The sequence below is a fragment of the Scophthalmus maximus genome, chromosome 13 (assembly GCF_022379125.1).
Source record: "Scophthalmus maximus strain ysfricsl-2021 chromosome 13, ASM2237912v1, whole genome shotgun sequence".
In the NCBI taxonomy this organism is placed as follows: Eukaryota; Metazoa; Chordata; class Actinopteri; order Pleuronectiformes; family Scophthalmidae; genus Scophthalmus; species Scophthalmus maximus.
In genome coordinates, this window is record NC_061527.1 from 23880329 (window position 1) to 23905000 (window position 24672).

General features: G+C 43.4%; 1 protein-coding gene across 3 annotated transcripts in view; it reads right to left on the reverse strand.

Moving 5' to 3' along the window:
- Positions 1-244: 244 nt before the first annotated feature.
- The window catches only part of arhgap39 (Rho GTPase activating protein 39), an 81529-nt gene continuing 57101 nt past the window's right edge, over positions 245-24672 (reverse strand). For all 3 annotated transcript variants that reach the window (XM_035648475.2, XM_035648473.2, XM_047336970.1), the window contains 9 exons: positions 19549-20833; positions 15784-15948; positions 14551-14736; positions 13288-13501; positions 9242-9315; positions 7061-7260; positions 6436-6527; positions 6047-6216; positions 245-5216 (listed from right to left, as the gene is read on the reverse strand). In XM_035648475.2, the coding sequence (XP_035504368.1) occupies positions 5022-5216; positions 6047-6216; positions 6436-6527; positions 7061-7260; positions 9242-9315; positions 13288-13501; positions 14551-14736; positions 15784-15948; positions 19549-20833 (2581 nt within the window). In that variant the 3' untranslated portion in view covers positions 245-5021. The remainder of the gene's footprint in view (positions 5217-6046; positions 6217-6435; positions 6528-7060; positions 7261-9241; positions 9316-13287; positions 13502-14550; positions 14737-15783; positions 15949-19548; positions 20834-24672) is intronic.

The window sequence follows — 24672 nt, forward strand, 5'->3', positions numbered from 1 at the left end:
GGCTGTGGGACCATAGGGCTGTGGGACCATATGGCTGTGGGACCAGTTGTGGGACCATTCGGCTGTGGGAACATAGGGCTGTGGGACCATTGGGCTGTGGGACCATAGGGCTGTGGGACCATTGGGCTGTGGGAACATATGGCTGACCCCGTTCAAACCTGGCATCCACTAGTTGTCAATAAGTAGCTCCTACAAACTGCTGCTCAAACCATCCTGCTGCGTTCTCAGCAAACGCAACACAAAATTGTTAAAGGATGCTTTAATCAAAGTTCATGCCACTTGGAACATGACGAAAGTCATTCATCTGAGTAGATTACATGCAAAGTTAATACGAAGACGCGAGTAGACGTGAAAGACACGAAATTCATAACATTCGCTTCACCCGTTCGAGTTGAAATATTTAAAATCGAGCAAAATATTCGTGAGACGCGTTGTCGCGGTTGTCATTAAGCTTTGAGATCCTCCCTGCATCACCGTCGTCAGACGTCCTGAAGTTGCATCAGAAATGGAGGATAAAACTGTTGTCGTCGTGTGTGGGCAGCCCAAGCTTTTTGTGTCATGACCGGGTGAAGAAGGAGGGCTTGGCAGGAAGTAAGTAAGGAAGTTTGACACTAGCTCTAGCCCCAGTTAGCACAACCGCTTTGTGTGGCTTTCCCATCCACATTCCTGTCTGACTTTTTTACATTCAACAGTTCATGTTTACCCATGTCTGTTTGCTCAGAGGTGGAAGAATGGGAAATATTTGTGCGAATAATCACAAAGGATCCTGCGGCCAAACCAAATTTGTGATGCGTTCGGTGTGAACACAGCGTTATGCATGGTTTGAACATGTTTGTTTCCAGTCCACTTGGACCTCGACATCCAGCACCTCTCACCTGCCTGAACCCTCTTCACACTGAGGTTTACTCACAGCTGTCCAACATTTGTCTCCTTGTGTAGCTCACCCTGGTAGAGGATTACATGAATACATCTGTTGTATTTCCACACTGTCCTGTTGTCGACTCTTGTGTGAGCTCTTGTGTGTTGTTGACCAAAACATTCATCCCTACTCCGGTAAGGACTTAGTTTTTATTTAGCAGCTGGGTGGATTATGAGAACGGTGGTGGTCCACCGAGGAGGTGGCAGTCGGTCGATGTTCAGGATGTTAGCAGCATGGTTCAGTAACACACTGATGCAACTACTGGATACAAAGAGCTAATTTCTGCAGCACATTGGGAGGCTGTGGCTCAGGAGTTAGAGAGCATCGTCCAGAAACCCGAAAGCTGATGGTTCGATCCCTGGCTCCTCCAGTCCACATGCCAAGGTGTCCTTATGAAAGACAATTAACACTAAAATTGCCTCTGACGGCTGTGTAGGTACGATGTGATAGAAAAAGCGCTGTGTATAGAAGCACTGTATGAATGTATTTGTGAATGGGTGAATTTGACTCGTACTGTAAAGCGCTTTGGGTGGTTGATAAGACTAGAAAAGCGCAATATAAATACAGTCCATTTACCATAATCTCTATGACACAAGAAGGACTCAGTCTCAGACTTGTTTCTGGAGGAATAATGGATAAACTCGGACACTGGAGAAGTGTGCAAAGGGTGGAGACCTGTGTCCACAGATAAGTGTTCAGAGAGAGTTAAACTGCGACCTGCAGACCTCTATCAGTGTGAGGGAAGTTTACACTTTAACAAGACTTAAAAACCAAAAAGAAAAATTCAACACACCCCTACTTTGTTACATTAACTTTCACAGCAAGTTCCACTGTCACACCTCTTTTGTTTCTGTATATACTTATTTTTACATAGTCTGTACAGTGTTAATATACACGTTATCCATCTGGATTGTGTATGTCAGAGTGAGTGAGCTGCACATCACACACACACACACACAAACACACACGCACGCACGCACGCACACACACACACACACACACACACACACACACACACACACACACACACACACACACACAGAGAGAGACTCTCAGGATGGTCTGTGTGTATGTGCATCTGTCTCTGTATGTGTGTGTCTGTAAGGCATTCACAGTCATCCTTTCAGTTTTGTTGCAATAAAAACCCCTAATGAATCCAAATGTTACAGCAAGATTCACACAGTCATACATTAATATACAGGTGACCGACCATACAGAAAACTACACACTCAATCACAAATCCGCACATTCATACACATACAAATGCTCTTGTGTTGAAACACTCACACACACACAAAGAGGAGCCTACAACAAGATATATGGACAAGGCATTAAGGAAATCTCAAATAAATACAAATAAATTAAATCATATCAAAAGAATGGGTTAAAAACATAGAAATTCTGTTAAATACAGCACAAATCTCAATTGAATTCAACATGCAGCAGCTGCTGCTCATAGACACGGACAAGTGTGGATGTGAGACGAGCACAAAACAATGAGACCCGAGGACGGACGAGCACGCACACAGGGACACATAATCACGGAGCGTTGGTGAGCCAAAAGGCCTGTCGCTCAGTGATGACGGTGGACTGACTCTCTGCTGTCAGGGTTCGGGTGAAGTGGGAGGGATGGGGCTGACCGGCGGATGGGCGGGTGGGGGGGTAAACTGGCACATCTTCACAATCCCTCCTCTGGGAGTATGAGCATCCTCACTGGCAGTGCTGCCCCAGTCACCTGTCATCATGGAGCCGAGGCCAGAGTCACTGGCTGTTTCTCTGTCGGCCCAGGCGCAGGTCTGGAGGAGGAACTCAACACTGTGGGGCCTGGCTGTATGTCCAGGTCACATGACGGCCCACCACTGTGTTAGGTGATTAGAACATGGACACCAAAAACCACCTGCAGCGTGTGCTACTGATGTCCCTGCTGCGTGCTACATAACTACATAACCACACATCACTGTGATGACTTCATGACTCCTCTCTACTTGTGTTTCTTGTGTGAATGTCAGCGGTGGCTATTCGAGTGTTGGCATAGTGACATTGCATGCCATTGTCCGACCGGCTGAATGGGAAAAAACAGCAATAGCATGTAACGCGGTTGGCCCCAGTGCTAGTCTTTAAAGTGGTAATGTAGTTGAACAACATACAATATGATAAAGTGGGAGCAATGCACTTGCTAACACTGGACATTCGATTTGATACATGCATGTGCTAATATTATGGACTCTGCTACATGCAATGTAGGTGGAATGTGAAAGGCATTAGTATGCACACAATAAACAGTATACACAAGTGTGAACAAGCGCGGAGCAGGACTCATAAAGGTAATGTTTTTCTCTTAAATAACGTACTTAAGTTCTATCACTGATGATGAATTATTTATCATTTCCCAATATATAATTAAAAATGATTAGTTTATTCAAGTTCCTTTACGTTTGCCAGTTGTGATAACATGAGCTTCTTAGCTGTGTGCAGTCCCACTTTTAGTTTTTATAGGTAACAGCCTAAGGAAAACAATACAGGAACATTTTATACCTGACATTAGTGCCCACAGCAGAGAAAACGTTGTTTTTAGATGTAATTTGAGTCATTAGTCTAAAAGTGAGGAAACTGAGTCCCGTGCTTTTGTATACCTGCAGAAAGCCTGTGTTAAGTAACTTGTAGGGCTTGTGAGCCAGGAAGCACCGTGACTGAAAAGCCATTGCTCAATAAGTTGTGTTCACTTCATACTTAGACATGTGTACAGTGTACAGTACAAACAACTCCAACACAGTCTATGATAATGTGTCTGTCAGACACTGTGGATAAGTCAACACACAAACCCGGGTGATTCAGGTGTCCATGTTCTCCTCACTTGTGGGCTAAGAGGCTAACAAAGCCTTCACAGTATTAGCCCCTTCCGCCAGACTCACACTCATTTAACAGAACGAAGCGATGCTTTCACTCTCTCTCAACTCCCTGTCTGTCCTGTGGTCACAGCGTCAGGGCCACAGTGGAGGAGTTTTTAGCTCCAACAACTTGTGGCAGTTTGAAATTCTCTGCTGCCAGTGAACACACACTGTTGGACACAGTGTCAGTTCTCAGCCTGATCAATCTGATGTGGTGATACGGTGACGGGATGGTTCACTTAGGCTTCACGTGTTGTGAGAATCTGCTGCTGAACCCTGTGGATGTGTGTGACACCTCAACACATGATTGTATCTGATGGTGTTTTATGTGGCAGAGGGTGGAATCCTGGTGCAAGATGTGTGTGTGTGTGTGTGTGTGAACTTGTACTTAACTCTTTGTGAGGACCATTTCTGGGACAATACCTTAATGGTTTGTTCAGACTGGACACCATTTATTCACGTGAGTAGATTCCATACAAAGTCAATGCAAAGACGCGACTAGACAAGAATATCGTGTCACTGACGATGGGCGATGTGAATGGAGCGATTAGCGTCAGTCGCTCGAGTTGAGATATTTGACGCGATAGCCAGTTAAGGGCAGTCACTGTCGTCAGATGTCCTGATGTTGTATCAGAAATGGAGTATCCTCACTTAGATAGAAGTACAAGGTTGTGTGTGTGTGTGTGTGTGTGTGAGAGAGAGTGAGAGTGAGAGTGAGAGAGAGAGAGAGAGAGAGAGAGAGAGAGAGCAGGGGAAAACAAACAAAATCCCCAGTTCATTTCAAACTAATGTTGGATGTAAAATGAACCGGTGACACTAACACATGACTCCAGTGACAGGATGAGATCCCTGCTCATTTCTTCATACTCTATGTGTACAGTTGATTAGTGTATGTGAAGGCACACACAGTACTAAATGAAAACCTTGTAACTCCAATACTGGTGTTTCTCTTCTGTAAATGTCAGTTAAAAGTTTACGTCTAGAGCAATAGAAAAAGAAAAACAGCTGGTTTGTACAGTGGACAGAGTCGTATCAGTTTAGTTAGTTCCAGGAAAGTAAACTTGTTGGAGATGTGAGGTATTCACCCAGCAGCAATGTATGTATGATGTTCCTGTGCTGGGGCAGAGTGTGGAGGCCTGTCATGGAGGGGGTTAAAGGGAGTGTAGAGGCTGGGGTGAAGTGTGTATGTGTGTGTTGAGGGGGGTGGGAGTGGGCTATAGGATTCCATCCATGAAGCTGGTGTCCAGCCGCTGGATGAGCACGCGGATGAAGGACATCTCCTTTCGGGTATTCTCAAAGATGACCCTGGGGTCGTCAGACTGGCAGCGCAGACAGTTGGGAGCCATGACCATGGCCAGGTTGTTCACATCCATCTTGGTGATGGTCACATTGGCAGACTGGGCAAACACCTGTGAACACAACACACAGTAGGTTGCCTGAGGACAGACTGAAGGATTCAGTCGTGATCTTTGGTAATGTGCCAGCCTTTAAAAAGATATGGTTTTGCTGACAGTATGTGAATACTAGATAGTAGATACTCTTTAAGAACACCTGCTGCAGGTGTGACGTAAGGCCACAGCTGAAACTACACAGGGTTTCTCGGATTTATTGAAACCGATCCACTGTGGCTTCTGGGGATCGTAGAGTTCCTGTTGGATATTGTAAATGTCATGTTTCACAGGCAACATAACGACTAACTCAGGTAGTTCTTCTGATGGCCACAAGTAGCTGTTTTCAACACATTTCAATAGTTCTACTTCTGCTAACATGTCTCAGAGGCAGTTTACATCAAGAAAATGTTTCAGTAAAATCAGACCGAGCAAATCTGTCTGCCTGACAGAAGTCCAACCCTTTTTATTTCTTATGCATATTTCTCTGTTTATATCCTGCGCTTTGCATGATTCACTCCTTATTTATCCCAAACTGCAGTTGCTCAGTTGAGCGCCTGGACGAAACAGACAATATTATCTCAGGCCTCCTTAAAATCCCAATTTTTCCTAGTTGGTCAGACATCTGGGAGCCTGCAGGGGGCAGCACCCAGCGCCTGTGACCACCGCCTCATTCTCTCACCTGTGTGGAGCTTCTGAAAGCAAACTGTAGTAACTAGGCACCAACACTGAGTAACAGAATTGAATATGTGTAGAAATTATAAATGAATATGTGTATATATTAAGTGTGTGTATGTGTGTATGTGTGAATATGTGTATATATTAAGTGTGTGTATGTGTGTATGTGTTACCTGTAGGAAGCGGATGAGGTAGCAGAGCACCAGTTTGTTGATGTGTGGCAGACCCAGCACCACGTTCACGGCTGCCTCTGGGTTGTCATAGTGACTGATACACTCGTCATAAAACTCGTGAGGGATTAGCGGCTCCTCCAGCTCCCGGTACCAGAGCTTCAGCAGGGACGCTACGGACGCATGGGAGGACACACACACACACACACACACACACACACACACACACATGCACACACAAACACACACACACACACACACACACACACACACACACACACACACACACAGAGACAGGGTGAGACTTCAGCATTGACATTAAGTCATCTGAACGTCTGCTGTTACTGCAGGAGCACCATCTGGTCCGTGTGTGTGTGTGCATATGCGTATACCTGGGATGTGCGGGTCTTCCAGTCCTGTGGGGATTTTCCACTGATCTACTTGCAGCTTAAGGGCATTGACTTCATCTATGTCCCCTGGTACCCTGGAGGTCAAAGGTCACAAGATGGTTACACTTCTACACTTTTCATCTTCTCTGTATTTCCTTATGTCCAACATTCCTCACAGCTGTGATAACAACTGGTCAGATTTAAGTTTTTGGAAAGCTGTTATTCCAGTATTGAGTCCAATATTCAATATCTTTTTAGAGGCTATATTTGGTGTTTTTATGAGAACAAATGATCAAATGACAATGTGAAAACAGTGTGACCGTGTCACCCATATAGCATCAATATCAGCTGCAGCAGGCAGCAGCTTTCTGTTGGCTACCAGCAGACAGGCCAGGGACAGCACAGAGCCAAGATTACCACCTCACGGTATTTTGCATATTCATTCTCCAGGTTCAGCTAAAAACTCACATGTTGTGAGGTTGGAGCAACCTTGATCTTTGACCTTGGACCCCCCAAAATCCAAACTCATCTCAGAGTTCAAGTGAACTGAAAACGAAATTCCCACAAGCAGCTCTTGAGATATGATGTGTGTTCCATTCTCAGGCCCCTGCTCCCGTCTCCCTCTCACCTGAAGATTCCTTCTGTCTGGTCTCCGTTGAGACCCAGAACCTCCTCAGACAGGCGAGTCTGCACCCAGGGCAGCTGGCTGTCCGGATACCGCTCCTTCTGCAGCACCATGACCTCCTCCAGAGAGGAGCCAAACATGGAGGGGCTGAAGATGGCATTCCTGGCGTGGTGGATCTCCTCCGGACAGGGTTTTTGCAGGCCCTGAGGACACACACACACAGCAGTTAATACAGCAGGAAGATGAAGGGCAGCTTGAGGACTCAGGAGGGTGTGGGTGAGACAGAAGTGGGAGAAGAGGACGGTCAGTCTATGTCCTGTAAGCAGATTAACACCAATCAAACCTTGGAGTCCTAAAAGTGACAAATGATTCCTGTTAGTGACCTGCTGACACTCTGGCACCACATGGTACGCAGGCTCTGAGCCAAGCTGCTGCCTGCCTGCCTGCCAACACACACACGCACGCACGCACACACACGTGACATGTTATACCAGAACCATGGGTATTAATCTGCTGCTCCATCATCCTCCACTCCTCTAGTTCCAGGCTTTGCACTAGACTGCAGCCATTTGTTCCCATTCAGCCACGAGAGCATCGGTGGGGTCAACCACACAGTCAGCTGGATGTCAGGGCTCTGTACAGGCCAGTCCAGCTCTTCCACAACAAACTGGGAACACCAGCTGAAGGTCTGCTCGGGAACTGTCATGAGACAGAGCAGGTACAGGAAATACCCAGACCCCCAGAGTTGTGGCTCTTCAATGTGCAGCCTTATTTGCAGTGTCCTAAGACTCACAATGAGTCTGCATAATGATTTCATGTCCAGGGTTGTCAAGGTTTCTGATGCTAAAACAAGACTTACTGTATAATGCTGTATTTTCTCTGACGGACAATTTTCATCTGCGAGAAAATCTTGACTGTGATTTTTCTCACTGGTTTATTTCTTTCTAAGTCATTTTCAGTTATAACCCTTTTTACGCTGATCAACTGTAAAAGTCTCTCTACTGCTGGTTATACCTGTCACAGCTAGGGACTGGTCGGGCCTTGGCTGTTAGAACAGTCAATTCTTAATGGGAGAGCCTTTATGAATGTTTCATATGCGTTGAGTTTTATTTTCTCGTATAACTTTGTTTTATTACCCTCTGTTTTATTATCACTTGTTCTAATTGCTGTTGTGGGCACTTTGTCCCTTTGTTACAATACAAGTTTTCAAGACAAGTAGCCTTTATTATCATTATCATCATCATCATTACTATTATTATACAGATGGACTTAAAAAAACACTCGCTACCCTAACTTTAAGGCTACAGACACCCATAATGCATCACTCTTGTTACATGTACTCTCTCCATTCAAAAAGAATATCTGACCTTAACTGTCCCAACCTGCAGTATAGAAAGACCTGCACTTTTTTGAACCTAACTTTCAGAAAAATAATATTGTCTTATATTGGGTCATTATGTCATCCTTTTATCTCCCTAGTGGCAGAGAACGCCCAGCACAGCGTTCTGTCCGTTCAGCTTAGGTGCTGTGTAAGTCGGCCCTAAAGGGATAAAGCTGTATAGATAATGGATGGATGGACACAAAGTCACATCATCAACAATTAAAACTTAGATCAGGACATAATCAATTCAATTATTATGTTTTTTATAGCACCAAATCATTAAACGACAAATTTATTTGGTGCTTTTTGAGGATTTGCCTAAAAGAAGCATATATATGGTGAAAAGTTCAAACACAGGACCTTGTGGAACTCCATGACTAACTTTTGTGTGTGTTTACTGAAACTGAAATCTATCTGAGAAGGAAGACCTAAACCATTCTAGTGCTGTTCCTTTAATCCCAATTATGTGTTCTAGTCTCTGTAATAGAATGTTGTGATCAATGGTGTCAAATGCAGCACTAGGATCTAATAGGACGAGAATAGAAACATATCCACTGTCTGAAGCCATGAGAAGGTCGTTGATAACCTTCAGCGGTGCTGTTTCTGTACTATGATTTTTTCTAAACCCTGATTGAAAATCTTAAAGCAAACTATTCCTGTGTAAATAGACACTTAGTCAGGAAATCCTGAGAGATACACAGCTGTTCTTCTGTTGACAATAATAAAACATAAAAGTTAGCAGACAGATTTTGTGGGACTTTTAGAGACTTTTGTTGATTGAAGACATGAAAACAGTTTCTTACCTTCTTGGCTCCAGTCAGTGCAGCTTTAGTCAGTTTCCTGTGACAGTATTTAGCGTAGCTGCTGATGGCCACTCCTGGAGCAAAAGAGACAAGAAAACATATTTACACTATTGGGAGAATCCCTATCTTATCATTTGTTAAATATGATTACATTCAGTTCAGAAGGTTGGATTTATAGTGACAGGGTCAGAGGCACATTGCGATAGAGTGGAGTGGATGATCCCCCCATAAAATCAGATTATAAAGTAATCCAGATGTATTTCATTAGAAAAACAGATTTTCAGGATATTCTAAAAAATAATCATTTGAATAAACTGTTTAAAAAAATATAGATGAACCAACAGTTTGTGAAATAACTAAAGAAATTTGAAAGAAAAATCCTTATTACGTAATGTTATTGCACCATTTTTCTCTCTATCTGCCTATGTCAAACACTTTGTGTTTTCTCTCTCCCCAAGTACAGAGGCCTGAAGCGCGTTTAACCTACTCTGACTCAACTTAATTGATAGCTAATATGAGATGTAAGGACACGCGGACTACAATATGTGAAAACAATTAGGATACTTGAATGAAAGTCTCGGGAAACATCTTTTCACAGCTGTTAGAAAAGAATTGTATAAGTCTGAATCTCTAATGCACCTGTGTGAAGCTGCTTTGATCAAATCTTCATTCAGCTTCAATCTTTATCCAACTATAAAAAGGTTCCACCTCTGAGTTGCTCTATGTGAACATCAATGAAAAAAGCTGAAGGAAAGTAAGGAGAACGTCCGCGAAACAGTGATGCAGCACAGAAGCTGAACCACATTGAATGTACACATTTTTAGTCTAGATGCTACTGTAGGCTTTACATGTCACATAAAGACCTGCAGACTACAACCACATCAATGAAACATTATTTTACTATATTCATCAGATCAGTATCACAGATGGAAAACATGAAAGTGTCCAGTGGTAAAATAGCAAAAAGCAGGACACAGTGTGAGCATTAGAGTAGCATTAGAGACCCGGACTAAGAAGTTATCAAAGATAATGAATATATGTTTCATAAAGAACATCATCGGTTTGTCCCGGTGGATTCTGACAGTCTCTAACTCCCTCCCCTGTGGAGTGAGCCCCTCACATTCCTTACGCCGACACCGATTGGGTTCTTGTGTACATGGGCGGGGTTTATACAGGTAAACAGTTAACCACGAACTAAACAGCTTGGCGCTGTTTTGAGATCCGGGGCAAATGACCATGGAAACATGGCTCAGGTTAAACCTATCCACCTTACATAGTACCGGTTAACCGGGAAGTTACCCCCGACGTCAAAAAACCTTTAGAAGGTTTGTCTTTTATGAAATTAATGAAAAAGAAAATATGTTTTTAATAATATTTTATTATATATTTATTATAATTTGTATTTCAATTATATAATATAATTATAACTCATGTTATTGTTTCAGCAACTCCCATTTTAAACCTGAATGGTTGTATTTGTCTTTATTGCTCATTTGTCAGACTCTGGACTAGTCCTGATTGGATAGTTTACATTTTGGGTGTAGCTCCTCGACTGGGAAAGTCACCACAGATGGCAAAGAGGAGTGAAATGCCGTGTGATCTGTAAATGGTGCATCACTGTTCAGTTCTTTTACTCTGCTGTTTTTTGTTGATAATCTTTGGTTGAAATTTGAATAATAAATTACATTTCTGGATCAAAATCTATCTGTGCATTTTGAATGGGATTGATTCAATTTCTCAAAGCTAATAATTCATGACCTTGACCTTCAACAGTCAGTTTACTAGCTTTTTTCAGAGCTACATCAGCAAATGGAGTGAATGGAGATTTACATACATTTGTTTTATCAACAACTTCTGTCCAAAGTGCCTTTCCATAAGAGCATTTGACCATTAAGATATTCCCCCAAAAATGATGTTCTTAAACTTTCATTCTAAAAGCAGCCGAGCACAGGAAAACAGATCCGTCTGAATTCTGATTGCGTCTGTGCCTACACTGGTTGGCTCCCTCAGTATCTGTCAAGGGCAAACTAACAAGCCTTTTCCCCTACATCAACACTGGGCCACCTGTTATTCATGCAGTCCTACTCCAGGGGGAAGCAGAGCACCAGTACAGCTTTATTTTACCTGACATTTGGGGGCAGAACAGAAACCACAGAAAGGTGCCTTATTTTAAGACTGCCATCACTGATGCCATTTTGCTACAGCACCTCACATTCTACATAGGATCTACGTTTGCCGGTTATTGATATTTATTTAGAATCAGATTGGTAACTGCTCTGGAGATGTTTCTTGGCTTGTGTATCTGTATCAGTTTCCCTCCTATCTGATGTTTCATTCTGGAGTTCCCCAAAGACTATGGTGAGTGCATGCAGATCAATATTCTTCACATTATAGAAATCTTTTCCTTTATAAACAATTTTCAAAATGCATAATCTGTCAAAACTGCATAGGTGAACTTGTGTTGTTCAGTTGTTCCCAGGAAATGTCATTTTGATCTGAAATATCATAGTCACTTGCATTGAGACCGTGACACTAAAACTTTTCACTGAAACCAAGAATAATATTTAAATGTAAAGACCATCTGTGGTCAGGCACCAAGCTTCATCATATATCCAGAGGTCTGGACTGTCCACGAGATCATCTGCCAACTGAAACACATCTGCATATGAAATCCTATAATATCTATGACTCCATTTACACTGGGTAATAAAATGTGTTTTCGCATCCAGATAGTGTAATCCCCAGTGTCCATATTGAGATCTGATCTCAGTTCAGCGGATGTCACACCGTCCGTTCAAAGTTGAGTCAATGTTATGCGGTATTGTTTTTTTTTCTATTTACAGATAATAAGACCCAAAAGGGAAGACAAAGGAGGACAAACTGAACAAACTCAATTTACTAATGAAGAACGTGCAGTGTAAGAGTTCAAAGTTGAGTCAATGTGATGCGAAATTGTTTTTTTTTCTATTTACAGATAATTAGACCCAAAAGGGAAAACAAAGGAGGACAAACTGAACAACATCTGCTAATGAATAACGTGATAGGATCCAGAACAGCGAATGTTTTCATATTCAGACAACATTATTGATCCCAAGAAGGGCAATTCATTTGCAGCTTACCCCATCAAGAACACACAAACGCAATCAGTAAAAACAGACACACAGAGGGCAGTGTAGGACAGCTAGTAAGTTAATAAGTTCAATAAATGTGATAAATAGTATGATAGAAGAATAAAATAATAATAAATAGGCATTGATACATGCTTTATCATGTAAAAGAGCTGTTGTTAGGATCGTATTTAAAGTGACTACTGTCTGAACTGTTCTGCTTACTGTTGATTCCTGATGAGTTTATAAAAGGAGAACATTTTTAATGACAGTCTAAGGCTAAAGATTTAAATCTTTATATTGAATGTATCAGCAAAAGGTTCAACAGCAGTTTATTTCATTTATATTTGGAGGACGATTCAGCATTAACATTTTTATGGTCCAGTTGCATGAGCTAAATGTTTACAGAATATGGTGGTACTGTTTGAAAGAGTCAGACCTGACTTTTACTCACCTTAACCAATCAAACCTAAGCTCATGAGACTGGGGTCCCTGCAGGCTAACTGTGTTGTGTTAACATGGCAGCACTTTTTTTCATACTTTTAAAGGAGGAGCATGCTGATGATTTTATGGCTTGTGGCATTAAAAATGTAACCTTTGCCCTGATGGTAGCGCTACAAGAAAGTGTATGGGGTCAATCAATTCCCATGGGAGCGTGAATGTGTTCAACATATGTCACAACTGCCCTTGGTTTGACGACATTTTGGTTGGTTGTACAAAAGGAAAGTTTCATTCTCAGGTCAGGGGTTCTACAAAATCACACCTCTTTTAAGGACCAGAGGGAAGTTTGGTTAGGGATCATCCTCTTGAGACCATGAACATCTAAAATAAGGTTCACATCAATCACAGCAGCAGGATTTGAAAAATAAGCCGATGGACAGACAAATGTAGCACTGCCATGAATTTAGCAGTTGCCGTGTCAGTGTGGTGCTCCCTCACCCTTGGTGTCGTTGAGCGGGTCCATGTGTCGGTAGATGTAGCCATCCAGGTAGTTGTGGAAACGCGGTGTGGGGGGGAAGAAAGCCAGGCAGATGGCCATCAGCTCCCAGCCTCTCTCCAGGCTGTCATAGCGGAAGTTCTCCGTGGTTTGACGACAGAGCTGGATGTAGAGCTCGTCGCGCAGGCCCTGGTGACTCCACCCGCGCACCACCACCTGACAGAGACAGTTCAGAAAGACATCTGTTCATAACTGTCTCTTCATGAATGAAAAATGATGACTGTACTTGTCGACTCTAACTTTTCTAATATTCAACACAGTGATTGTGTGTTGAAACTGCTGTTGCTCTGCTAGTGTGCTGCTTTGACTATGCAAGCTTGTGTCAACACTTTTTACTTCCTCTACATTTGGTCATCATAACACACATTTTTCTCTGGAGGAGGAGCTTCTGATGTAGATATAAAGGCTCATCTTAAGGGAACAAAAACACAATGGTTCTTAGATTGAAGTAATTATATACTCATGAAAACATCATGATAAATACTTTATTACATTTCTGCCAATAGATCCTGAATCAGACCTTTGATCATTTGTCAAACGTCAGTTGTGTGCTTCATCACCGCACTCCTAAACCTGGTGGAACCTTCATCTGTACATGTGTGTGTGTGTGTGTCTATATGAGTGGTTAACAACTACTAAGCAGTGAGATCAGTGTCGCTGTGCCTCCATCAGTCATCAGCTTTTAGGAATGACTCTGGGTGTTGCACTGACTGCATTTAGATCGGCCTCTCTGAAGATCTTTTGTCTCTAACAATGCTGCCAAGAAGGATTTTGATGTTGACAATTTCTGGCTGATTGTGGGAGCGCAGGGGCTAGAACATGAGGCTCATCTACATGCAAACATATTCAGGATGACTGGGATTAATAAAAAGACACACCCATCACTATTTGGTTTTTTTTGGGTTGCACATGCACAACTTTTGGTGTGGATGCTACGCACAGTTTTATAAATGAGGCCCCTGATGTTTCAAAGTTTCTTCTCAAAGACACGCTGTGAACAAGGACACACGGCTTCACAGCTTGAAGCCTCACTACACACTTGAGAAGCACTGCAGAGAGGCGGGAACCATCATGTCATCGTGCTTTTGTTTGTAATGTGCGGCCACTGCAGAACACTTCTTAGCCTGCAGTTCTAATGTGACCGTGATCTGAGGAGGGAGACCTCCAGGTTAGGCTGTGAGGAGTCGCTGAGGCAGTCCACGCACCTCCAGAGCCACCGAGAGGGGGTCCACCTTGGAGCGACGGTCTCCCATGTAGGTCTGAATGAGCTTAAAGATGTCCACCGCCTCCTTCTTCACCGTGCGGTCCGAGGTCACGATCATCGGCTTCTTGATGGGCTCACTACTCCAGGCCAGCATGTTGGCAATGGACACCTTTCTTCTAAACAGACCCTGAGGAACAAGGCAAGGAATAGAGAAAGAAGAGAGAAGAGCAACAGAGGGAACGTACAGTGCATGATTAGAATTGCATGACACCATGTCAGCAAATCATAGTAAAGTGAAAAGGAAAACAAAAGAAGAAATTCATCTACAGCCTGTTATTTTAATGGACAGCGCACAGAACTAGATATTCAAAGCCAATAGGAGACGCAAACACATGCATCTCTTGATGGCTTTGGATACACTGTAGATGAACTGGATCAAGGGCCTGAAATGAAGAGACATTTGATGTATATTTTTAAAGGGACATCTCAATACGTGTAGTATTTAGGTAAATCCACTCATTTATTCAGGTTTTTCCTTGAAAGGACTAAAAGACTGTATTTATTTAGCACTTTTTCCAGTCTTATCGACCACTCAAAGCACTTTTACAGTACAGGTAACATTCAACCATTCACACACAGCGCTGCTACAGTATTGACCACGCTCTTTCTGTCAGATTCATACACTGCCTGCACAGCCGTCAGAGGTTAAGTGTCTTGCCCAAGGACACTTGTGCATGCATACTGGGGGAACAGGGATCGAGCCACCGACATTCTGGTTAGTGGATGACCAACCCGTTAGTGTTCACCCCACTGTCTTTCAGCCTGCATGATCAAAACTGTTGTTAAAACCTGAACAAAATCAGCCAGCCTTGGCATCTGAAGAGTTTCTGTTTTGAAAGAGCTCATGTATTGTTTGAGGAGCTCCAGTAAACCTGATTAGTGATCATCTGATCCAGGTTTCTCACAAACAGTATTGCCCAACGTACGACAGCAACAGTGACATGTTTCAATGGGACAACGTGTTTTTCTTATGCCTGCCATTGCACGTGGAAGTAAACTATGCCACAGTGTGGGACAAATGAGCTGAAGCTGATAAAGTGCACATGGTGGGGACAGAAATATGGGGGTGACATCACTAATGGACGAAGAGACAGCTGCAGAGTGATGTGTATGATGTCATGCAAACATACAATATCACTATCGCTATCTCAGATAGACAACCCCCCCCCAGTACCTGTGTGTGTTTGTTGAAGTGCTTAGATGCCCAGTTCTCGATGTCAGTCTCCGAGGAGGGCTTCCTCAGGGTGAATTCTGGGAAAATGCCACAGCTGGCGCTCGGCATCATATTCCTGGCATTCCGACTGGCCTCGAACTGGGCACAGGCTCCGAGGTCCTCCGACTGACAGGTGAACCAACATGGAGGAGGAAGAAAGACGGAGAGGGAGAGAGGAAGCAGAGAGCTGAACGTTTCTTCAGCTGACCAGGATTAATACTGACGCGTTGATACGTCAATATCCACAAGGTAATTTCAGTGCAACAAAGAGCCCATTTATTCCTCAGTGTCTCAACAAGCTAAGGTTATAAGATCAACGACAAAAAAGTGTTAATTCAAAGATGGCCATGACCATAACAATTATAAGAATCTTTTATGATGAGTATGGAATATAAACATGGTAGAATCTCACAGGAACAGTTATGCTCTTAGCTGATAGTACTTCCTGTTTAGACTTCTGAAACATAACTTTAAATAATGAAAATATCATATTTTATGTGATAATCTTTTATATGATTTAAAAGTGGATTCATAGACACTTTCAGAGAGAAACTAAACAAAAGGTGAATGAGCCAGCAGCATTTCCTTTCACGCATATACAACATGTTGGGGTACAAACTGTGCCTGGCAGTGTCTTTGACTCAACATAACGTCCATATGGTAAAATTGTTATTCACTTTGGCAGTAAGGCAAACGGATTACACTAATGGGAGGACACGAAAGTGGATATTGATTCGGTGTGTACTTATGCAAAACCAATATCTGGCTATAGTTGTCTCTGGGCCTTGCCCAACTTCAACAGTGATGACATGTATAGCCGCACGTCCTCACTAAACCACTGGTTGTTGTGGTGTCCGCACCTTTTGGAGAATTCCTGGTCTTATGCGGAGAGACGGCATTCATCCAACTTTGGAGGGTGCAGTTCTCATTTGTAGAAACCTGATTCAGTTACTTAGAGGTCAAACCCGTGACATTTCAGAGTTGGGACCAGGAAGCAGAGTTGCAGTCCTTTCTACTAAAGCAGTCGCCCCCACAATACCCCATAGAACTGTCCCTGCCCCCCGACAACTTCAACTATCTAAACAAAAAGTAAATAAAAGAGGTGTGATTCATACAATCCTCATACATATCAACACGAAGCCTATAAAAATAGAACAATAAAATGTGTATTAGTAAATATTAGGTCACTCCCATCTTAATCTCTGTTAGTGAATGATCTGATATCTGATCATCACTTTGATTTATTCTACATGATTGAAATTAAGAATATGTTAGTTTAAATGAATGGACACCTCCTTCTTATAATAATACTCATATTCCTCGGACCACAGGCCGAGGAGGAGGAGTAGCAAGAATTTTCCAATCAGACTTATTGCTCAACCCTCGACCTAAACATAGTTTTAACTGATTTGAAAGCGTAGCTCTTAGCCTCTTTCACCCAAGATGGAAATGTCAAAAAACAGTTATTCTAGTCGTTGTATATCGACCACCAGGACCCTACTCTGAATTTGTATCTGAATTATCAGACTTTTTATCTGAGTTGGTGCCTAGCCCAGATAAAGTTATTATAGTGGAGGATTTCAACATTCATGTGGATGTTGCCTACAACAGTCCTAGTTCTGCTTTTATTTCACTAATAGACACAAAGGTTTTATTTAACATGTGAATAAACCCACTCACTGTTTTAATCACACCCTCGACCTCATTCTGACAAACGGCATAGAAATTGAAAATATAATAAAAACCTCTGTCAGACTAGCTTGTCGTAGCCAGACTTATACTCAAATGTGTAATAGCCTGGGATTATTTTCGATTTACAAGCGAAATTACCAACGGACCCAGACCAAAATGCCTCCCGTCTCTCTCCATCAGACCTACAACCAGTGAGAGCAACTAGAAAAAGAGATCACATAGCTCCAGTGTTAGCATCTCTGCATTGGCTTCCTGTAACATTCAGAATAGAATTCAAAATCCTGCTCCTCACCTACAGAGCTCTTAATAATCAGGCTCCATCATATCCTACAGAGCTCATAGTTCCATATTATCCCAACAGATGACTTGTCTCAGTAAACTCAGGACTACTTGTGGTTCCCAGAGGCTGTAAGAGCGGAAGGCGAGGCAGAGCCTTCAGCCACCAGGCTCCTCTCCTCTGGAACCAGGAGGCAGACGACCTCTCTAAAACCTTCCTCTTTGATAAAGATTATAGTTCGAGCTGCTCAGTTGTTTACTGAACATCTCTTGGTGATGCTGCTACAGGCCTAGACTGCTGGGGGAACTCCCATCATGCATCTCTCCTTCTCTCTCTCTCTCTCTCTCTCTCTCTCTGCCCCATGTATTTACATCACATGTCACTAACTCTGTGTTTTCTCTCTCTCCTAGTGTATCTCTGACCCCAGAGCTGCATTATAAATAATAATAATAATAATAATAATAACAATATCATTGCATCTGTGCAAGTATTAGTAACATTATTGTAATCATAAGAATTATTCTGACAGAGATTAAAGCAACAGTTAAACAACTGTTCTCTTTCTCCCCTCTCACCAACCGGCCTCAGCAGATGTTCTGGTTCTGTTTGAGATTTCGTCCTGTTAAAAGAGTTTCTTCTCTCCACAGTCTCAGAGCTGCTCATTGTGGGAACTGTTGGGTTTTCTCTGTAATATTGTGAGGTCTCGACCTCACTATGTAAAGAGCCTTGAGATAATGTATGTTGACACAAATAAAATTGATTTGATTTGATTAGATATGTGTGTCTGTGCTGATGACTGGTGGGGAGCACATCTCACCGTGCTCGGCTCCTTCAAGCTGAATCTCTGGTAGTTACAGATCTTGTACTCAACTTTCACTCCTTAATCAGCATTATTTTACTACTTACAACTTACCATCCCAAAAAATTGTTTTCACACTGCTCTACTTTACAGTTTGATCCACACCTCTTTTGGTCTAGGCAACTGTCACACCTGCAATTCTGGTTCGGACCCAACTGAAAAGTCCCAAAGGTCCGGACCAAACAAGGTAGGTGGGAAAGTGCTCTAAGAGGGACAATCTTCAAAAGAATTTAAAATGTTCCCAGCCCTGGATGTTTTATGTATTGAATACATGTGTATGTGTATACTCTGCACTGGGATGTTCTATGTAAGAGAACTATATTCATTCATTCAGGGCAAAATGTAGATTTTGCTAATCCGCTCTTTAGTGAGCTGAGCAGTTGCAATAATCACAATTATGAATCCTTTGTTCTCTTATCGGTGTGTCTTTGTACGTGTGTGTGCTTGCGTGCATGTGTGCGTGTGTTTGTTCCCCGAGAATGTGACCACTGTATGTGCAGTGTCTCACTGGACCAGACTGCAGTGACTGTTATATAAGATGATCTGAGGCACAGCAGCGTTAAATGAAGCAGCCATGGCTTTCCACCAGGGTGGGGCTGTAACACGGCACAGTGTCAGACATGACTCTGATTTGATCTTTACCATAATTGATACTCTTTTTGAAGTGTATTCTTTGTTAATGATATAAGCTATAGTAAAGTGTATTTCTTACATAAAAAGAGATGCATATGTGATGGATATTGAACATGATAACTGCTTGGGTCCTATTTTTAAAGTCTATCAGTTATAATAACACTGTGCTCATCAAAGTAACTGCTGAGGTAAACCCACATAAACAACAACCAGGGATGAAAATGAGACCAAACAGAATTTAAAAAGACCCGTCATGCAGCAGTACCTGTGATGGGTGGAGGAAAGGCTCAGGAGAGGCCAGGCTGGTCTGGACAGAGAGGCTTTTCTCCAGCAGGGCCTGAGGGAAGCCCAGCCGATCAAAGGTGCTGCGTTTCCAGTGGTGGCTGTCGCTCTGTGCCAGCGCCTCGTCCTCGCTGAACGCCCTCACCACTGGCCCTGGTAGCGGTAGAGGCAACGCCCCGTCGCTCTCGTAGCCATCTTTGGAGCTGCCACTCTGGGCCACCCCACCTCCCTGGCCTGAGTCCCAACTGCTTCTCTGTTTCATTACCTGCTGGGCCTCCCACGCCAGCCTGGCCTGAGCCAGCATTGCTTCGGATGCTGTGCCTGTCAGCTCCCCCTCCGGGCCCCCACAGTATGCCAGCTCCTGAGGGAGGGATGGTTTGCGACTCTTGCGTTTGCGGTTTCCTCCAGGAGAGAAAGCGCCAGGACCACCAGAGGAGAGGGAGTGTGTCTGGCTGGACGTCCACGATATTGAGTCCTCATAAAGCAACCTCTGGCCTCCCTCTCCACCCTCTCCACTATAGTCCAGCAGTAGGCGGGGGTCCCTGATCAGAGACTGGCTGTGCTGCAGAGTATAAGACCCCCCATACGAGCCACCGTAGCCCCCCGTAGTGCCATAACGCAGCAGGCGGTCAGCAGTCTTAAAGCGAGGGCTTGAAGACGACTGCTCTACGTACACCAACTGTTTGACGTACTCCTTTCCCACAGGACTGTACTCCAGACTTTGGGTCTTTTCTGGACACTTCTGCCTGGTCAGAACCAGCTGGCCATAGGGCGACTGGCCCTGTTTGGGGGAGTGATAGAGAGGGGCGGGAGACTTGCGAGCTGGTGACTTGCCAGTGCCATAGAAGGAAGAGGAGTCAGAGAACTGCATGTCAGTGGGAGGCTCCTCGTAGATGGGAGGGGGCTGGTACTCTGACGGCGGCTCCTCATACAGTGGGGGTTCATAGGCATAGCGCGGCGAGGGAGGCTGGGAGTCAGCCGAGGAGCGGCGGTGGGTGCCAGCTCCGCCGAGTTCCGCCCGCTTCAGGAAGGGAGACTGACGGCGGTCAGCGTAGAGAACGGGGGAGCCGTCAGGCTCTGTGGGCGGGTTTCCTCCAGAGGAGCGCCGGGTTCGTGAGGTGGTGCCCCCTCCAGAAGGTGCACCAGGGGTTGGGGGGTCACAAGGGGAGTAACCATTTCCCTGGTGGGCCAAGAAACTGGGCTCTCTGTCGGTCACCTTGATCAGCATTCGCTCCTTTGTACCAGTGTTCCACCTGAAGGGGGAAGTCCTGCAGAGCAGAGCAGATGAAAGGTCAGGGAGCACATACAGGGACTGAAACTCTTCATGTTTCAATTATCACTTATCTGGTGTCAACTGTAATCAGCACTATGGCCTACTTTCTTTTGCCATAATATCATACTGCATTTTCATAATATTGTACATGGCTAATTATGTGACTCATTTCCTCAGTATAAACATAAATACATTATGAAAGATGCACTGTAAAAACCCGTCACGAGGACCGTTGTCACGACATGCCAGTGGGACATAAAGAAGACACAGCTGCTGTTAAGTAGTAACTGTTGATATCAGTAGAGAAAAGTCTCTGACTTCAGGTAACACAGAGTTGATAGACAATGAGCACATGTATACAAGCACATGTTTGTGAGTTAATATCTAATGTTGTTCTGCAAATCAGAACATCCCTTCATTTTCATATTACAGCAGTGAGCAAATAAGGAATTCTATCCATTTCCACAAAGCTTTGTTGTTAATACCGACATGGGAGAGACAGAAGAGGAGCGGGACATATCCCAGACCAGGCAGTGAACGGGTATGAACTATACAAACACGTCCTTCTGATCTGAACATCGTTTTAAACCTGATTCTGCCATCGTTCATTTGTTGACTTTATTATAGAAAAATTCCTACATTTTCTGGGGGAGGAGCCCAAGACTCTCTGCCCAACTTGTCGACACAACTTCCAAAATCAATGCTGCTTTGTCATCAGAGGGAAATATACCCACCACACTGTGGTGCGACACTGAGGCTTCAATACACCATGTGCATAAGCCAGGCTTAGATAACCAAACATCCAACTATTACAATGTTAGGAATCTGTCTGCCTGTCTGTATGTAATTTGCCTTTCTGGAAAACTGTTCAGGTGCGTTGCAGGGAGATGAAAGAAGTGCAGTGGGGAATATTCAGGCTGGGACTCTGCTGAAAGTGACGTCATTGATCACGACAACATCAAGTCTAACACGTGGTTCTCTGTAAACTTTGTACATTAGAATTGTCTTCTCACAGAAACGCATTTACAAATAATCAACATGGGGAACGTGTTTCTGTTAGTTACTCACTTTCAACTGATATTCTACCTATTACTTCCTTGGTCACATGAATATTTCTGTACTGCTGTTGTTATGGTGACATAATGTTACACCTTGTATCACCCAACGTTGTTCATTGCACCAGCTAAAACGGCTTAAACAGTTTTTATCATCTGTAAATATGAAATTGTCTTTATGGGCGTTTCTTTAGAAAGCTGCAACCAGCAACAACACAGACCAAGCAAAAGGTCCACGGGCACTACACTGATTACATCTAATGTTGGGACCCCGCCACAGCTAGATCCACCGAACAGTCCTTCACTTCATCAGTTCACATTCACTCAGTCATCCCTCTGAGTGAGCTGGCCCGAACAACAGGGAGGAGGAGGAGGAGGGAGGGCAGCGTGGGAAGAAGAACAAGAGGTGAACTTGGCCCGAGGGAGGGAAGTGTGAAATCGATTGCATCACTGGCCATCCTCCATTCCCAAATATTTTCACACTGCGGACCCCAGGGCTACTGCTCAATTGTGGCAGTGGGAGTGTTTGTATACCTGTGGATATTAATATGCATATGTTCGTGTGAGAGAGGGAAACAACGAGGGCAGGATTAACCACGACAGACTCCATCTCTAATCCACTTCCTCTCTCCTCCTTCCTCAGTCCATCACCTCTGTGCTCCAAAGCTTCTCTGTGTCCATCATGTGTCAATCACACACTCTTTTTGTATCTGTCAACCTTTCCCTCTCTCTCTTTCTCTCGTTATCCTTAAATTATTCATGATAATTTGACCTTCAAATCAATTTACATAATTGCTGCCTCTTCCCATCCATCCCCATCTGTCTCAGTCACGTCAGCATCAACATGCAGATCTCCTCCTCTCGTTTCCTTCTGTTTCTCAGTCAGCTTCCGGTGACAGATATCTCACCAAGGTGGGGAGGGCTGACGGTGCACTAACATGAGCCCGGACTGGCTACCAAAACCTAGAGCTGAATCCCTCTGTGTGATCACCGTGTGGCTAACTTCTCTGCTCAGGATGCCTTTACTCCTCTGTAACTTCACACAGAAAGTAGTTGTCAGCTGCTGAGTTAATGATTAAAATCTCAATGTGTGAACATATAACCCTTAACAAACGTCAAATAGAGGATTGGGTTGGCTCAACACTCGCCTTCATCAGGAGAGGAAGGAGAATGAGAGCGAGTGTCGTGTGTTTGAGGACATGTTCATGTGCATTTGTTTACAGTGGCACTGGATTTGTTCCTGTCTCTGTGACCTTTATCCTACAGCGACCTCAGCCTGTGGAGATGACTCAGATACGTGTTTGTGCTCCTATTAAAACGGCAGATATCTGATTCATCAAATGTTCTTTTGTGAGGCTGAACTTTTGCAAGAAGCCGCAAACAATTGATCTTTGGTGTAGGAGTGTAATTAAGACCCCTGGCATTGATTCCAAGGCAAGTCCAGGTCACCATCTCCCATTCTTGTAAAAGACAAGACCAAGAACCAAACGACACAATGGGCAACAGTGTCCAATCAGTGTTGTCTTTCTGTTTTTCTAGGGGCAGAATTATCTTTCGATGGGATCAAAAACTACATTGACTGTAACACGACGTCACAACGTCTGATGTGTTTCGCTCAGTGAAACACGTACGGTTGTCTGATTGTGGCTGCTCTGAGACAGAGACTTGATTAAAACACGTACAGCGATGTGAAATACAGTATACTGAAAATAGTCATTTACAAAAAACATGCTTGTGTGTTCATACATTGTATTTCATAAACCTGGTGTAGATACAAAACAAAACTGACTTCTCTTCTCCTCAACATTCAGACATTTTAGATGTATTGATTTCTTATACTCTTGGAAACTAAACCAAAACCTATCATGTATCATGAACTCCTGGAGCCTGTACTTCAAAGCAAGTTCAACATAGCCAGGATAGCTTTTGATCATCTGGCTCCACTGAGCCTAACAACCTGTACTATGAAGCTGGTTCACTCCTGCTCAGATAACTCTGGGTTCTATCATCCCCGTGAAAGAGTTGTTCATTACAAGGCAAAATCCAAACTGAAGGTTCGTTCAGTTCTTACAACAGACAAAAGTGATGTCCAGCAAGGTGCGAACAATATAATCACATGGCTAGAATAGAAAGGACACACTTGATACAATTTTTTTAAAGTCAGGATGATGATAAACTGTAAATACGCACAGAAATGTAAGAAGATTACTATAGTTTTGGCTTCTGATGATGAAAAATGTCCGACTGTTTGTGCAGAGAGGAGAGGAGAGAAGAGGTTAATGTGTGAGTCCGACTGAAATTGTCACTTTCTATCACATCATTCCTACACAGGGGCAATAGTGTCTTGCTCAAAGAAACATATATATTTTTTCCAAAAATTGGCAAAGATCCCAAGATGTTGTTATCCAACTCTTATGTAATGTAATTGAGGCCTGATATTTTATATTTTTATATAACTGCAAACGGTATTATAAATAGGTATAAACATATGTTTTATATAATACGTAAATATGAATGCACATCTTTTCAACATAGTTATTCTGTAAAATAAAAGTTTTCCTTTTCGGCAAACGCTGATACCAATATGACTGTGAGAGGCTCATGAAGCTGATGAATCGGTCGGGCTCTTCTTGATATCTATAACTCCTGATGATTGACAACCTGTAAACCACATTGCATTTCTCGTAGAGTTGATACTGTGGCAGAGCAGACGTCAGTCCTCAGAGCCTCTGCTTCAGCTAGTGCAAAACTGCTGCTCGCAACTCAACCAACACCAAGC